The 16,874-nt window shown below is 41.0% G+C and overlaps 1 protein-coding gene across 1 annotated transcript; it reads left to right on the top strand.

The window, feature by feature from the left end:
- The first annotated feature begins 5,585 nt into the window (after positions 1–5,585).
- On the top strand, positions 5,586–12,733 carry KRT35 (keratin 35). The gene is made up of 7 exons (XM_001368055.4): positions 5,586–6,103; positions 7,828–7,910; positions 8,924–9,080; positions 9,157–9,318; positions 9,416–9,541; positions 11,855–12,075; positions 12,226–12,733. The coding sequence occupies exons 1-7, from the start codon at positions 5,633–5,635 to the stop codon at positions 12,371–12,373; spliced, it is 1,368 nt and encodes a 455-aa protein (XP_001368092.1). The 5' UTR covers positions 5,586–5,632; the 3' UTR covers positions 12,374–12,733.
- The last annotated feature ends 4,141 nt before the right edge of the window (positions 12,734–16,874 follow it).

The following is a 16,874-nucleotide window of genomic DNA, read 5'->3' on the forward strand; positions in this document are numbered from 1 at the left end:
CTCCATAGGCAGCTTGATAGCCCTATGCTTCCAGGAGCTCATCACCTCAGTGCCTAATTCAGCGGAGACACCTGACAGGTATAGCTCACTGTAGCTCAGAACTCAGCATCCAAACTCAGTGGATCGACCACTAGCATCACTTCTTGCTAGTTGAAATTACAAGTGTGAATCACCATGTCCTGCTGGTTTTGTTTCTAAAAATAAACACATTTTGGAGGGTTTCTTTGTTCTGCTATTACTTCCAGGGGAAGGAGCTGAATTGTTGGTGTAGTTGCTACAGAGCTGGCTCCAGAGTCAGGAAAACCCTAAGGTTCAGTCCCACCTCTCCTCTTCTCTCCCCTCCCCTCCCATCCTCTCCTCTCGCTGGTGTTTGATCTCTTCTTGCTCTAGGAAATCATTTGTATGATGCAGAGAAGGTACTGAACTACATTGAAAAGCAATAATAGTTAGAGTAGTTGGTGGTTCAGGGAATAGAGTGCCAGGCCTGGAATTGAGATGACCTGGGTTCAAATTTGACCTGGCAAGTCACTTAACCCCCATTGTCTAGCCCTTACTGCTTTTCTGTTTTGGAAATAATATTGAGTATTGATTCTAAGACAGAAGGTAAGGGTTAAAAATTTTAAAACAACAAAGCATATCAGGGGCAGGTAAGGTAGCTCAGAGAACCAGGCCTGGAGATGGGAGATCCTGGATTTAAATTTGGCCACAGACATTTCCTGACTGTGTGTTGATGGGCAAGTCACTTAACCCCCATTGCCCAGCCCTTAACTGCTCTTCTGCTTTGGAATCCATACTTAGTTTCAATTCTAAGACAGAAAATAAGGGTTAAAAAATAACCAAAAAACCAATAGCCAAATGCTTACTACATGCTAAGCAACGGAGATAGAAAGCAAGACAAAAACAAGACCTCTTCCCATGAAGGGAAATGCTAGCTATTTCGCAATACTATAATGAGGGAGAGTATATGAAATCAAGTATATACAGACAAGACATAAGCAGAGGGAAGGTGCTAGCATTAAGGACAGGGAAGGCTTCTTACAGAAGGAAAGACTTGAGCTGAGTCTTGGAAGAAGATAGGGAAGCCAAGAAGTAGCAGTAAGGAGGAAAAGCATTCCAGGTGTGTGTGTGGGTAGTCAATGGAAAGGTACAAAGCTCTGGGAGAGAGAGAGAGAGTTCTGTGTGAGAATCCTGGATGTTTGCGTACTCCTTGGAGGGGAGTCAAGTCTAAAAAGACTGGAATGGTAAGGGGGTGGGGTGCAGATGGTGAGGGGCTTTAAAAACCAAACAGAACATTTTATATTTGATCCTGGAGGTAATGTGGAACCACTGCAATTTACTGAGTAGGGAGGGAGATGTAGGGAGATCCATGATTTAGAAAATCCCTGTGACAGCTAATGGACTAGAGTGGGAAGAGACTTGTGGCAAGAAGACCACTTTAGAAGGTTATTGCAATCATCCAGGTGCACCAGGGTGGTATATGTGTGAGTGGAGAGAAGGGGGCGTATACAGAAGATGTGGTGAAGGTATAAATGAGACGTAGAGTTAAATTGGATATGGAATATGCGATTGGAGTTGAAGATGACTTGGAGATTGTCAGCTTGGGTGACTTGTCTTTGACAGTAATAAATAAATAGGCGAGTTTGGAAGAGGGGAGGTATTTGGGGAAAGATAATGAGTTCTATTTTGGTAGAGGGAGTTTCCTGACCCAGAAATTCCTATATGAAGGAAATCACAAGTCTAGTCTTTGTTTCTATCTTGTTGAGGAGCTGGGATTTTTTATGACTTCTCTTTTCACCTTACTCCAAATTAGAACAGGCAGAGGGGAGATGGCAAGATGGTTAATGCTGATTCTCAGGCAATTGAGCAACTCACTCTTACTAGACAAGGAAATCTATCTATGAAGCTAATGCTTGTCCAAATCCCCCCACCCCCCGGAACATTTGACATGGAGGGTCCTGGAAGTAGAATGAACTTTTCCAGAACTCTCCCAGAATTTTCTCTGCCTTGATCTCCCAGGAGTACTGGAGAGGCCTCCAAAGGATGGAGAAGGAACTTGTTCTCACACGTATGGGGAATGAAAACAACTTCACAACTCTCAGCTCTGGCCTCAGTCTCAGTGGCGTCCTTTCACTCAGATATATTTCCAGTGATGAGAGGTAGCTGGCATTCACTCAAAACCTTGTGGCTGTGTTCAAGTGTTGTGGCACTCTTTTCCTGGACCGCTGGGGTGCAGGGATGACATGTTGATTCATGAGGCCTCAAACTCCTTTAAAAAGGGGGCTCTGGCCAAGCCCCTTTGGGAATGTGCTCAAAATTCTCCTAAACACATAACTAACAGTTGCTTAGTGATGAGTCTCATCACAACAAGTCAGTGTCAAACCTTGCTTGGGGACAGACAGATGCCAGAATGAGGCATTGGTTTTTTCATTGTTGGACTTGATAAAGCTCATCTTTTTGCTTGGATTGTCAACAGTGACTTGGTTTCAGCATCCTGGGATGAAGATAGGGCTTGGTTTTAGGAAGAGAGCATATGTCCTAAAAGCAAGACTAAGCAATCCCTATGATAAAATTAAATCATGAAATTAAATGGCTCAAGGTAGACTCCTTTCTCCAATTCCATTATTTCTTTTCCATTCTCTTCCATTTTTATTAAGTAGAAGAGACATAGAGGTGTGAAAAATAGAACACTGGCTCAGATGATCCTCTAGGGTTTTTAGTTCTGATTTTGCTACACCTAATCTGTGCACACTGGGGCAAATCACTTTCCTCTTCTGGAAGCAGCTATGTGGCTTAGTGGATAGAGCACTGGACCGGAGTTCAGGAAAATCTCAGTTCATTTCCTGGTTCAGACACTTGTGACTGGACAAGTTACTTAAGTTTTTCAGACTCAGTCTCTTTAATTATAAAATGAGGATTACAATAGTGTCTACCTCTTAGGGTTTTTGTGAGGATCAAATGAGTTAATGTATGCAGAGTGCTTTGCAAATCTTCAAACATGAGAAGCCCTTAAACATTTTCTCTTTCTGTCTCTCTGACTTTCACTTTCTGTCTGTCTCTGTCTCTCCATTTTTAGGTAGTATGGCCTTAGTTTCCTAATCTGCAAAATTAGAAAATTGGCTTAGATCATCTTAAAGCTCCTTTTTTTTTTAATGAGCCCTTCTCTTACCCTTGAAGTAGGTTGATTTTTCTGCTTTAAGGGAAAAAAAAGTCTTAAACATAGAATTGAAAGGTTTCTTGGTTTTCTGGTTCAATCCTCTCAATTTAAAAATGACAAAACTGAGACCCAAAGAGGAGTGATGACTTGCTTAAGACATATAGCTTGTTGGTGTCAGAACTGTCACTAGAATCCAGGTGTCTTGACTTCTAGTTCAACATTCTCTCTAATACATCATACTGTCTCCTTGAAACTTTCATTAACTTTAGTCACTTATATATTGTGGCAAATGTGTAGCTATATGTTGTAATTAAATTCAGTAAAAATGTATTAGGTGCCCACTATGAGCAAGGTGCTACTGGGTACTGGGGAATATAAGGACAAAATGACAACAGAATTCTTACCCGTAAGGAATTAATTAAGAGGAATATAATTTGTAAAGATGTATAATACAGAAATTTATCTATAACTGACTATATAATATAAAAATGAATAATAAATGTTTATATAAAATTATGTATAATATATAAAATTTATATGTTTATCCATCTTCTATCTATCTATGTCTGTCTATCTCTGTGTATGTGTCTATTTGTCTGTCTATCTATCTATCTATCTATCTATCTATCTATCTATCTATCTATCTATCTAGTTGAGGAGGAAGAAAGTACTAATAACTAAGAGGCCAAGAAAGATATCCTATAAGAGCGTATCACATTGGTTGAGCCTGGAAGGAAACCAGGGAGTCTAAGAGACTGAGGAAAGGGTTAGGAAAAAAAAATACCTTCTGGGCAAGGGGCATTTCCTAGGCAAAGGTATGGAGGATGGAGATGATATACTGAGTTTAGGCACTGTTTTGTCAGAAAGTTAAGTACATAATAGGGAGTAGTGGCAGTAAGTCCAGGAAGAAAATAAGCGCAAACCAGACCAGGAAGATTTTCAGTTATCATGCAGAATTTCTCAAAGGCTTCTGAAAAAAGAATATCCATGACTTCAAAGGAGTAGTCATCTTAATGATCAAATAGTGGGAGGAGAAGAATATAGTTTCCCTCAGAAAGTGCAGGCATAAAGTAAGTAGAACCAAGAGAATGACTTACTAGATGACTACAATAACAGAAAGGTAGAAAATGAGAGACTTTGGGACTCTGATCAATTCAATGGCCGATCTTAATAGTAGAGGAATCAAGAATTAAGGGTGACTTGGTGGCACAATGGATAGAGTGCTGTGCCTTGGGTCAAGAAGACTTCTCTCTCGAGTTCAAATATGGCTTCAGACACTTAGTAGCTATGTGACTCTGGGCAAGTCTTAGGCCTGTTGGTCTCAGTTTCTTCATCTGTAAAATAAGCTGGAGAAGTAATATTAGTGTTTTTAAAAAGCATCATTGAAACATTTAAAAATTTAAGCTGATGGAAATAAATCAGCATGACTCTGAGCAAGTCTTAAGCCTGTTGGCCTCAGTTTCCTCATTGGTAAAATAAGCTGGAGAAGTAATAATAGTGTTTTTAAAAAGCATCACTGAAACATTTAAAAATTTAAGCTGATGGAAATCAGCATGAGTGATTTTCTTGTGAGATAATCTGACATGAATAATAAAACCTAGCATTTATGTGGAGTTTTAAGTTTTGCGAAGCACTTTACATATATTTTCTCATTTTGGTCCTTACAATAACCCTATGAGATATGTTCTATGATTATTCCTTATGGAGGAGAAAACTGAGACACAAATTTAAGTGACTCACTCAGGGTCACATAGCCATTAAGTATCTGAATTAAAATTTGAACTCAGGTCTTACTGATTCCAAGACTGGTGCTTACCATTGCTGCCTTTCTGTTAGAGGTTCCATGAAGCCCAAGACTATTTCTGACCTTCCCCACCTAACTAAATCAGGTCTTGTAGTAAGAGAATGTCCTCAGAACTGGGGTCTGCATCTGGGCTCCGCTAGGTCATGGAAGAGCCTTCATCATCTCTTCTCCTTGCTTCTAAGGCTTCTGCCTCAGTAAAACAAAATGTTAACTGCCAAGGAGATGTCCTGGTGGCTATTCTGGATCTAACCCAGCTGTCTCCTTGCTCTGAGGCCCATAAAAGGAGAAATAGTTGGTGAAAGTGAGAAAGGGATACCTGTCTCTAGATCCTGGCTCCCACGGTTAGTTAACGAGACGGAGGTCTGGGCTCTGATGACAGGCCTCTTTGAAGAATTAACCTGAGACTCTCATCCTAGCCACATGGAGTGGGAGAGATGAGTCTTGACTTAGCCGTCCACCAAACGGAGCGCATTTTTATGAGGCGAGGCAGTATTCACGGGCAGCTAAATAACAGGCTAATGAGATGTTCTGGTAGAAATTAGAATTAACTTTAATGAGGAGAAAACTCTTTGTAACATGCCAACGCCCACTGGTTTGGGGATATAAAAGCCAGAGCTAAGGAAGGGTTTTCAGGATCTGGGGGACCCGCTTACCTGATCCACAGGAAACTTACAATGGCTTCCCAGGGCTACAAAACCTCCTTTTCTTCTGGCTCTCTCAAGGGTCTGTGTGGGGCAAGTGGGGGATCCACTCGAATATCCACAGTGTACTCCAGCAGCTCCTGCAAGCTCCCTAGTCTTTCTCATGGTGGCCGGAGCTTCTCAACCTGCTCTGTTGGCTTAGGCAGACCCAGGTGTCGGACCGCTAGCTGGCTGCCTGCTTTCTGCCCTCCCACTAGTGGGTTCTCTTCCAGCTATTCTGGGGTTGGGGGCTGGTTTGGTGAGGGCATCCTCAATGGCAATGAGAAGGAGACCATGCAGTTCTTGAATGACCGTCTGGCCAACTACTTGGAGAAGGTGCGCCAGTTGGAGAAGGAGAATGCAGACCTGGAGGGCAGGATCAGAGAGTGGTGTGAGCAGCAAGTCCCTTACATGTGCCCTGATTACCAGTCCTACTTTAGGACCATTGAGGAGCTGCAGAAGAAGGTAAGAGGCTAGACAGCAATATTCTATCACCGTACCATGGGAGAAGCGCTTCCATACAGGTTGGATTTCATATCTTCTTTTTTTTTTTAACCCTTATCTTAAGACAGAAGAGTGATAAGGGTTATGAAAATGAAGTAGCAATCAGGGTTACATAACTTGCCCAGGATGACACAGCTAGGAAGTATCTAAGGTAAAATTTGAAGCCAGGATCTCCCAACTTAAGCTCTCTATCCACTGAACTACCCAGGTGCTCCTTGATTTGATGTCTTCTTGACCCACGTAAAACCCAGTGGAACTGCTCGTTGGCTACAGGAAAGGTGTGGGAAGAGGGGAGGAAAAGAACATGAATCATGGAATCAGAGAAAAATATTCTAAATTAATTAATTAAATAAAAAATTTCAAATTGATTTGATATCTTCTGATAATCCAGATGATACCATGCAACAAGTTTCCTCTTAAAGTTTAGTTACACAGGAGGGGCATACACACAGTAAATGACTTAGAATCACAGGACCCTAGATTTACATGGGACCTTAGTTTGACTCATTCATTTTTACGGATGAGGAAATTGAAACCTGGTGAGATTAGTAACTTGCCTAAAGTACCACAGTTACTAAGTAGAAGAAAAGGAGGAAAAAGGGAAAGAAAGTAGAAAAGAAGGAAGGAAAGAAGGAAGGAAAGAAAGAAGGAAGGAAGGAAGGATGTAAATATTTATAAATTACTTGCACTGTGCTAAGTGCTTTACAAATTTTATTTTATTTGATCCTCACAACATCCCTGGGAATAAATGCTATTTTTAGCCTCATTTTACAGTAGGGAAAAACAAGGTAGACATAGCTGAAATGATTTACCTAGGATCTCTCAGCTAGTAAGTATCTGAGCCCTGATTTGAAATTCAGGTCTTTCTGACTCTAGGCCCAGCACTCTATGCTTTATACCACCTTGATGCCTTTAGGCAGGTAAGTGCTGATTAGGAATTTGAATTTCGGTTTTCATTAAACATGTCTCCCTTTCCATTGTACTACATTGCCTCCAAAACAAAATTTTTTCTTTCCCCAGCCCATTTTCTTTGAAATTTGATCTATTAAGAGACATATGCAGACAGAAAAACAAAATTCAGATTCTGGAGGACACAGATTCTTTACTCTTGCCTTTGAATTTGAACAATGACTTGTATATGTTTACCTCCAGAAGAATAAAATTGATATAATAGAAATATAACAAGACCTAGTTAAATAACGCTTTCTCTAGTACAGGTGGGAGATCATTTTAATGTAACAAACAAACAAAAAAGATGAAAAACTTGTTCTCCAGGAGTTTGGAAGGAAATGTTCCTGAAGGATCCTGATCTATTTCCATCTGGCCTCTACCACCCCAGTATTTCTTTCTTTTTTTAAAATTTTTTTTTTCTTTATTTTATTCCAGGAACAAATCTACACATAAGTTTCCCAAGGTTACATAATTCAGGTTGCCTCCCTCCCCTCTCCTGTAGCTGATAAGCAATTCCATTGTGTTATACATGTATTATCATGCAGAACATATTTCCAAATTCATTTTGTAAGTGAATAATCTTATAAAACCAAACTCCCAAGTCATAAACCCAAATAAACAAGTGATAAGTCATATGTTTTCTTCTGCATTTCTACTAAACAGTTCTTTCTCTAGATTACTCCACAGCATTTCTAAAGCTCATTTACTAATATTTTTTGCCCCTTTGTTTCCAGACTCTCTGTACCAAGGCAGAGAATGCCAGGCTGGTGGTGCAGATTGACAATGCCAAACTGGCTGCTGATGATTTCAGAACCAAGTAAGTTTTCTGAAAGGGGCATGGAACTGGTCTTATACTTAGATATCTTCCCACCTGACTGTATGAACCTGGAGATTGACAATGCTATAACTAATATTTTCACTGTAAACTTCAGATAGGCATAGTAGAAAGGCTTCTGGCTTTGAAATCAGAGGATCTTGTTTCAAATCTTGCCCTTGATTGTTACTACCCATGTGTTCTTAGGCAAGACTCAACTGTGCTGTGCCTCAGCCTCTTCATCTGTAAAGTGTGGAAATTGGAATAGTTGAACAATTCTTAGTTCATGGAAAAAGGAGTCCATGTTTGAATTTCAGGAGGCCCATGATCTTGGATGGGGAAAAGTATAATTTTAAAAATCCCATACATTTTATTTGATGAATTAAAAAAAAAAACTCTCCTGAGAACAAGTTCATTGACTTCACCAGTTTATCAAAGGACTCCATGACACAAGAAGAGGTTAAGAATCTTTAGTTTAAATAGTGTCTGCATCCCTTTTCACTTCAGACTTAGAACCCTATGAAATGTCTCCAATATAATTTTAGAGGTGATTTTTTTTTTGTTGGTAAACCTTTACCTTCTATCTTACAATCAATATCTTGTATTGGTTCCAAGGCAGAAGAATGGTAGAAGCTAGGCAATGGGAATTAAGTGACTTGCCCAGGGTCACACAGCTAGGAAGTATTTGGGGTCATATTTGAACCCACGACCTCCTGTCTCTAGGTCTGGTTCTCAATGCATGGAGCCACCTAACTGCCCCAAGAAAAGAATTGATTTTTAATCTCTAACTAGGAAGCAATATGGCAGAGGGAGGAAAAGCCAAGTTTCTGAATTCAGAAAATCTGGATTGAAATCTTGCCTCTGAAATTTACTTGTATGATCTTGGTCAAATTCTCTTTTCTGGGTCTCTGTAAAGTGAAGAAGGGGCTCTGTGAGGTCCCTTCCACCTCTCTAGGTCTACAAAATAGGCATTTAATCTTGCATCTCTCATCGTTGGAACCATTTTGTGCATACAGGTATGAGACAGAGGTGTCCCTGCGCCAGCTGGTGGAGGCCGACATCAATGGCCTGCGCAGGATCCTGGATGACTTAACCCTGTGCAAGGCTGACCTGGAGGCCCAGGTGGAGTCCCTGAAGGAGGAGCTGCTCTGTCTCAAGAAGAATCATGAGGAGGTAAAAACTGACCCTTGGGGCTGGATGGGGGAGACTTTGTGAGGTCTTTGGGTGATGCTTGCTTCTCCCTCGCCAGGAAGTGAGCGCGCTGCGCTGTCAGCTTGGTGACAGGCTCAACATAGAGGTGGACTGTGCCCCACCTGTTGACCTGAACCGAGTGCTGGATGACATGAGGTGCCAGTACGAGACACTGGTGGAGAACAACCGCCGGGATGCTGAGGACTGGTTCAACACCCAGGTAGGGGAACCACTTACTGGGACCTCTGGCCGCTCAGACCTCTGGTGCCAAGGGATTGGCTCTTAACCTAGTCCCTTTTGGGTGGGGGGTGTTTCAGACAGAGGAGCTGAATCAGCAGGTGGTGTCCAGTTCCGAACAGCTGCAGAACTGCCAGTCGGAGATCATTGAGCTGAGACGCACGGTCAACTCCCTGGAGATCGAGCTGCAGGCCCAGAACAGCCTGGTGAGCAGCAGCCCTCACATCCTTAGAATTTCTTCTAAAATCTAGCTACATACTGGGTGGCTCAGTGGATTGAGAGTCAGGTCCAGAGATGGGAGGTCCTAGGTTCAAATTTGGCCTCAGACACTTCCCAGCTGTGTGACCCTGGGCAAGTCACTTGACTTCCATTGCCTAGCCCTTGCTACTCTTCTGCCTTGGAACCAATACACAGTATTGATTCTAAGAAGGGGTAAGAGGTTTTTTTAAAAAAAAAAAATCTAGCTGCATAGACACTTACCTGCTTTTCCTCCTCCAATTCTTTGCCTACAATTCTTTATACAAAAATGTAATGACTAGGGGGCAGCTAGGATTGAGAGTCAGAGAGAAAGGACGTCCCAGGTTCAAATCTGACCTCAGACACTTTTTAGGTGTGTGACCCACTGCCTAGCCCTTACTGTTCTTCTGCCTTGGAGCTAATACATAGTCTTAAGTCTAAGATGGAAAGTAAAAGGTTTTAAAAATTGCAATGACTATCACAGGATTTGAGTTTCTTTGGCAGTCAAGGGCCTCCTGCAAAGGAACCTGCATTGCACCCTGAGCCCAGATCTTAAATCTTGTGAAAAGCTCAATGATTATAGATTCAAGGCCCAGGAGGAATAGACAAGTCCAAGCAATGGCTTCTGTGTTTATGTACGTGAAGGAAGAGATAAAGCTTATGAGTAATTACTCGTTACTCACAGATGTCAGGAAACAGAGGCGATACTGCTTAGGTCACAGGGCTGGTGACACATGGAGAATTATGGATTGATCTCAAATGAGACACTTATTTGGATTTCCAGTTGGCATGTGCCAGCTTAGTGGGACCTTGCCAGTGCTTCATTATTTTGCAAACTCATTCTATCGTGGCTTGGCTAGGTGAGCGGCTGGGTCTCCTGACTCCCCCTGACTTCCATGTCTGGATCCTGGGTCCTCAGCTATGGGGAGATTCTCTTGGTCTTTACATAATGAGAGAACAAGGTATAGTAGATTGAGGGGTTGCCTTGGAGCCAGGAAGACCTTCTGAGGCATGCTGGGTGAGTGACCATGGGAAATATTTAATGTCTCCATGCCTGGGCAACTCTCTAAGATTATAAGTGGAAAAGAAAAGTGTCAATTTTCTTTTCTAGAGAAAGTTTCTTCATTGAGAGTTCCATATGCCAGTGAAATCATATCGATTCCAGTATGACAAATATATTTCTTTGGGTATCATTGGTCTTTAAATACCTTCACAGTGAATTTTTTTAAGTCCTTGCCTTCTTGTCCTAGTATTAATTCTATGACAGAAAGGCAAGGACTAGGCAATCAAGGTTAAGTGATTTGCCCAGGGTCAAAAGCTAAGAATCATCTGAGGCCAGATATGAACTCAGGTCCTTTTGATTCTAGGCTTGGTACTCTATCCACTGAGCTGTCCAACTGCCCCATTTCTTGGTGGATCTTAAGACTTTTAAAGCTTTGCTTCTTCCCTAGGGGCCAGTACTTAAAACACTGCACTTAACATGGAACTGCACTAGATCATGAATGTGGAAATTGTCCACTGACACAGATCAGAGACTCTTTGATAACTGATAGTAGTATTAGAGTTGCCTCAAGGCACCGTGAGGTTGAATGACTTTCATGTGGCCACAAAGCTAGTTTGTGTCAGGACAAAGACCTAGATTTTTCTAACTCCAAAACCATTCCTCAAATCTCACTGCTTTTCACATAACTGTGGTGGTTGTTGACTTCCAATTTTAGAGTTTTTTGCATTATTCCCACACTGTCTCTTTCAATCCTAGTTCCTCTAACCCTAAGAATTATAGTGTAGGAACCAAAGAATGATAGACCAGTCCCAGCCCTAAGTGTTGGTTTGGTTTATACAGTTAGGATAGGATGGGACAGGCTCTTTATAGGGTAAGAGTAAAATGGAAAAATTGTTATTGTTCAGTTTTAGTTTTATTTGTCTCATTGTGACCCTATTTGGGAGTCTTCTTGATAAAGATACTAGAGTGGTTTGCCATTTCCTTCTCCAATTTATTTTCCAAATGAGGAAACTGAGGCAGACAGGTTAACTCACTTGCTTAGGGTCAAATGACTAGTAAGCGTCTGAGGTTAGATTTGAACTCATGAAGATGAGTCTTCCTGATTCCAGGTCCAGCACTTCATCCATTGAGCAACCTAGTTGCTCTCTCACATAGACTTAATAAATGTTCATGGAATTGAATTGTATGAATAATGCCTGTCAAATGGGATTGAATGAATGGATCACTAGAGTCGTATAAATGGTAGCTTCCCTTAAACCCATCTTTCTTCTGCTTCTAGAGAGATGCTTTGGAGTCGACCTTGGCAGAAACTGAAGGTCGCTATAGCTCCCAGCTGTCCCAGATGCAGTGCATGATCGGGAACATTGAGTCCCAGCTGGCTGACATCCGCTCTGACCTGGAACGCCAGAACCAGGAATACAAGGTTCTCTTGGATGTCAAGGCCAGATTGGAATGTGAAATTGCCACATATAGAGGCCTTCTGGAGAGTGAAGACTGCAAGTAAGTACCCTTGAAGGATAGGCTGCTGCCCATTTTACTCTGAATACACCATTTATAACATTTTGCCTTTCACTTCTCCTAGGTTACTGATTTGAGTTTTGAAAAGGACTCATTAAACAATGGTGCTAACTATCTTTTTCTTTGCCTTAGGCTCCCCTGTAACCCCTGTACCCCTGATTTCTCACCCTGCAAACCCTGCCTCCCCTGCCCCACAGCGGTCGCCTGCAGCCCTAGTGTGCCCCGCACAGCCTGTGGACCACGTATGGTCTGTGTGCCCTGCTCTGGGGGCCGATACTGAAGTCAGGCTGCTCCAAGAATCTTCAGGATCCTTGATTTCCGGGTACCTGCTCGATAGAAAATGCTCAACCACAATCCTACTCTTGCGGGGGTGTAGCACCAAGTCCTTGGTCCTAACCCCACTTCTGGGGAGGGCTAAAAAATAAAATGTTTTCAAGATTATTCCTGATCAGTCACTAGGACTGGTTTTTCTTGAAGGTCTCAGCTCCTGATCATTTCAGTGTTTCAATGGGTATCGTGGTCTTTGTTCTCAGGATGTCTCCTGTATCATATTTTGCTTCTGGATACTGTTCAAAATGGATACTGCAATACACAGGAGTGCTTTTGTTAGCTGGCTAATAAAGGTGATTTTGCTCTGCCATTTCACACCCTGTTTTCACAGTGGCTGCTTTGTTTGTTTATTTGATTTATTCCCTGAGAGCTGCAGAAGCAGAAGGATTACTGCATTTAAACTGATGAATCTTGGAGCAATAAATAGGCAAGCCATTTGGCCAAAGTGTCATGGAGAAGTACCTGTCCTCTCTGGAGGAAGACCCCTCTGGACTGTTCCTCTGTGGTCTTTCTCTGCCTTTCCCCCCGCCTCCTTTGTCCAAATCAGTGTGAAAGAGTTTTAGTTTCTTTGAGGGGACAACCTCTGGCTCAGGGTGGCTTGGACTCATCCCAGCAATAGTCATTGTGTCTCTCTTTCAGAATAGCTGGAATGAGGTGGCAAGAGTTTAGTCATTCATGGGCTGTGAGAGCGCCTTTGCTTTTAGGTGGGAGAACAAATAGGAGGCTCATAGCAACTTAGAACCGCAAGATACCAATGACTGTTTACTCTCTTGTTATTTCAGTGCTCAGTGCTTTAGAGGATGCTATGTCTCTATTTCATCTACATATGAAGTTTCATGAATATGAATATGAATATAAATTTCACATATGTATAAATGGAGATACGGCATCCTCTAAGGCATTGAGTATTGAGATATACACACACACACACAAATATATTTTATATATATATATATACACACACTGAGATAGATATTCACACATATAATGTATACATATACTCACACACACACACATATATGGGGGTAGCCAGGTAGTAGAGAGTCAGGAAGATCTGAGTTCAAATTTGGCCTCAGACACTTACTGTGTGACCCTGGGCAAGTCACTTAACCCTGTTTGCCTCAGGTTCCTCATCTGTAAAATGGGAACATAAAGGAGAAGGGAATGTCAAACTACTTTAATATCTTTGCCAAGAAAATCCCATGAGGTCATGATGAATTGGACATGATTGAACAATAAAAACTATATATATATATATATATATATATATATATATATATTTGTATACACACATTTTAATGTTAAAATCATATATTAAAGAGACCTGGGTCGAGAGTCATAAGACTTGGGCTCTAGTATCAGGGTCACCACTCAGTAGTTGTGTGACCTCAGAGAAGTCACTGCTTCTTGGTCACAGGTAAATGAGGGAGTTGGATTAGCATAGAAAGTTTTGACATCCTACAGCCACTTCTTCCCTTCTAGCTCAGTTTCAGACAACCTACAAAAATCGTCCCATTTCCATGTTTTTTCCCACTTTGGACACTATTTTTCTACTAACAGCACGGAGGGAGTATTTTTCGTATGCCATAAGATAGCAGCACCTTTAATGCTCCCCAAGGTGTTGGATGTGAATTCAGTAGAAGGGTGGAAAGATTCACATTGGACTGCTATAGAAATGATTGCTAAATGTAGAGAATGAACAGTTTAATTCAATAGGCAATAGGCATTTATTAGCCAACCAATATTTGATTTTCCAAACTCTTATTTTACTTTTTATTTGATTTTTTACCTCTTATTTAATTTCTTTCATTCACTTTTATAGTCTTTATGGTCAATTAATTTTTCTTTTCTCTTAGCCTCTGCTTGTAGTTTTGGGGTTATTTTCTTCTTCTGGTTTTGCCTTTTGGATATCTCTTAACTGATAGTATTTTGGGGGGTATTTTATTCTTTTTACTTCTATTTTCAGCCTCAGTTTTTTGGGATAGAATTTTGTGATTAGGCCAGACCCCTCCAGCCTTCTTAGACAGGTTGGGTTGGCCTTGTTTTGGCCCTGTTCTCTCTATAATCTTTGACTGCTGGTTCAGAGAGGATAGCTGGTATTAGGCTCCACTTTTGCCTCAATTTTTGACTTTTGTTTTAGTTTTTTGATAGCTTAGTGGGGGTTCAGTCCTTGACTAATCTCTCTTGTTTGCAAGATCCTTAATCAGGAACTGGCTCTGTCCTTTGCCTTTCTAGACTGGATAGAGAGACTTGCCTCTGATTCTTTTCCTGTTTCTTTATCAGTGTTTTTTCTGTGGTTGTTTTCAGTTTTAGGGACGGTTTTCTGGTTTTCTCTAGACTTGTCACAATGCTCTCTCTCTCTCTCTCTCTCTCTCTCTCTCTCTCTCTCTCTCTCTCTCTCTCTCTCTCTCTTTCTCTCTCTCTCTCTCTCTCCCTCCTTTTATCTTCTGTCTTAGAATTGACACTAATGGTTCCAAAACAGAAGAATAGAAAGTGTTAGGCAATTGAGGTTTAAGTGACTTAACTTAGTCACACAGTTAAGGATGATCTGAACTGAGATTTGAACCCAGGACCTCCTATTTCCAGCCATGGCTCTCTGTCCACTGAATGACCTAAGAGCCACTTCAATTCTCTTTTAACCAGTAATTTAATGATTACTCTTAGACAATCATTTAACTACTTCTAATCTAGACAATTGTCCTAGGCTAAACTGTATCTGGACTAAATCTGTCCATTTGTTCATATGGATAACCAATCTGAGAAATACTTTGTTGAAATCTAGATAAAATCTGTAGCATCTCCCTGAATGTCTAGTTTGGGAAACCTGTCAAGAAAAGAAATGGAGTTATTCATAGCTTTAGAGTTGGAAGGGACTTTAGAGGTCACTTAGTCCAGTATCTTTATGATACACGAGGAAACCAAGGTTCTTAAAGTCAAAGTGACTTTCTTAGGGTCACAGGATAGGAGCATGTCAGAACAGGAGCTTGAACTGAGCTTCTCTGATTTTAAATGTAAATTTTAAATTCAGGAAGGGCTGACTTTAATACCTACCTTAGATTAGTTACTAGATCTGTGAATCTAGGCAAATTACTTAACTTTTCTCAGCCTTATTTTTCTCATCTCTAAATTGGGTATAATAATGACATATTCCTTTCAGGGTCATTATGAGGATAGAAATGAATAAAGTGCTTTGTAAACCTTGTTATCTATTATTGTTATGTTCATTATCTATCTCACAATCTTTTATTGTCACTTGTTCTTTTTTCTTTTCTTTTTTTTTATAACCCTTACAGTAAGGGCTAGGCAATGGGGGTTAAGTGACTTGCCCAGGGTCACACAGCTAGGAAGTGTCTGAGGTCAAATTTGAACTCAAGACCTCCTGTCTCTGGGCCTGGCTTTCAATCCACTGTACCACTCAGCTGCCTCCTGTCACTTATTCTTGATGATAAATTGGCTCTTTCTAACTCTTGCTTTATTTTCTGAAAATTTATGAAGCATTCCTTTAGTAATCTCCTCTAGAATTTTGCCAGGAGTTGAGTGGTGCTCAATAAATATGGCCAGACGAGTTTTAAGAAATCTGCCATCTCTGAGAATTGTAATGAGGAACTGTACTAGAGGGATGTTAGATGTTACAACCCACCTATGAGCTCCTCAGGGCCAGTTAAGCACCAAACCCTTGTATTGTGGAAACAAAGTTTATTTTAATAAAAGGAATAAAGGAAACTGGCAGCTATGGCCCCACCACTCTTCAAACTACCTCCATACCCAACTGCTAAGTCTTCTTTTTCTTCTCTGGGCCATGACTACAGCTCCCTGTCCTGCCTAAAACCCTTTCCCAAGCTATCTCACTTAACCTAATCTTCCTACCAGTAATTAATAAAGAATGAGAAAAACCTCTGGGTTTGGCTGCTGTATTAAGTAACCCAAAGTTATAGATGGAAAGCCTTGTATTACCTTAGCCCAAGAGTAATTCTGGCAGCTGAACCACTGGCAGAAGATCTTTGGACTCAAGGAAAATTGATTTTCTCCAAATAAATCCTCTACCTAGATGACAGATTTCTCCACGAAATCCTTGTTATCTAGGGAGAATCTCTTAGAGCAAAACCCCTCCTTCACCTTGACAGAAATGTAGGCAGAGAGACAAGACCTACTTCCAGCTCAGATGAAATCCAAGAAGCTTCGAAGTGAAGTTCAATTGATTTTCAGTTCAAATTCTCACAATTCCTTTTCCTAACCAGAATCCTCTCCCAGGGCTTATCTCAAAATTCCTTTCTTGCAACTAACCACTGAAACCAGTTTTATTTCTAACTTATATTCCTACAGGATGGAGGCCAATTAGGAGGATACTGCAATAGTTTGGATGAGAGTTGATGAGGGGTTGAACTAGGGTGGTACTTACATAAGTGGAGACAATGGTGCAAGTACAAAAAATGCTATGGAAAAAGAAGCAA

This window comes from Monodelphis domestica, chromosome 2, assembly GCF_027887165.1.
Source record: "Monodelphis domestica isolate mMonDom1 chromosome 2, mMonDom1.pri, whole genome shotgun sequence".
In the NCBI taxonomy this organism is placed as follows: Eukaryota; Metazoa; Chordata; class Mammalia; order Didelphimorphia; family Didelphidae; genus Monodelphis; species Monodelphis domestica.

Coding starts and splice junctions, on each gene's coding strand:
- KRT35 (XM_001368055.4), top strand. CDS start 5,633: ATGGCTTCCCAGGGCTACAAAACCTCCTTTTCTTCTGGCTCTCTCAAG. Junction 9,319..9,415: donor AGGACTGGTTCAACACCCAG/GTAGGGGAACCA, acceptor GGGGTGTTTCAG/ACAGAGGAGCTGAATCAGCA. Junction 12,076..12,225: donor CTGGAGAGTGAAGACTGCAA/GTAAGTACCCTT, acceptor TCTTTGCCTTAG/GCTCCCCTGTAACCCCTGTA.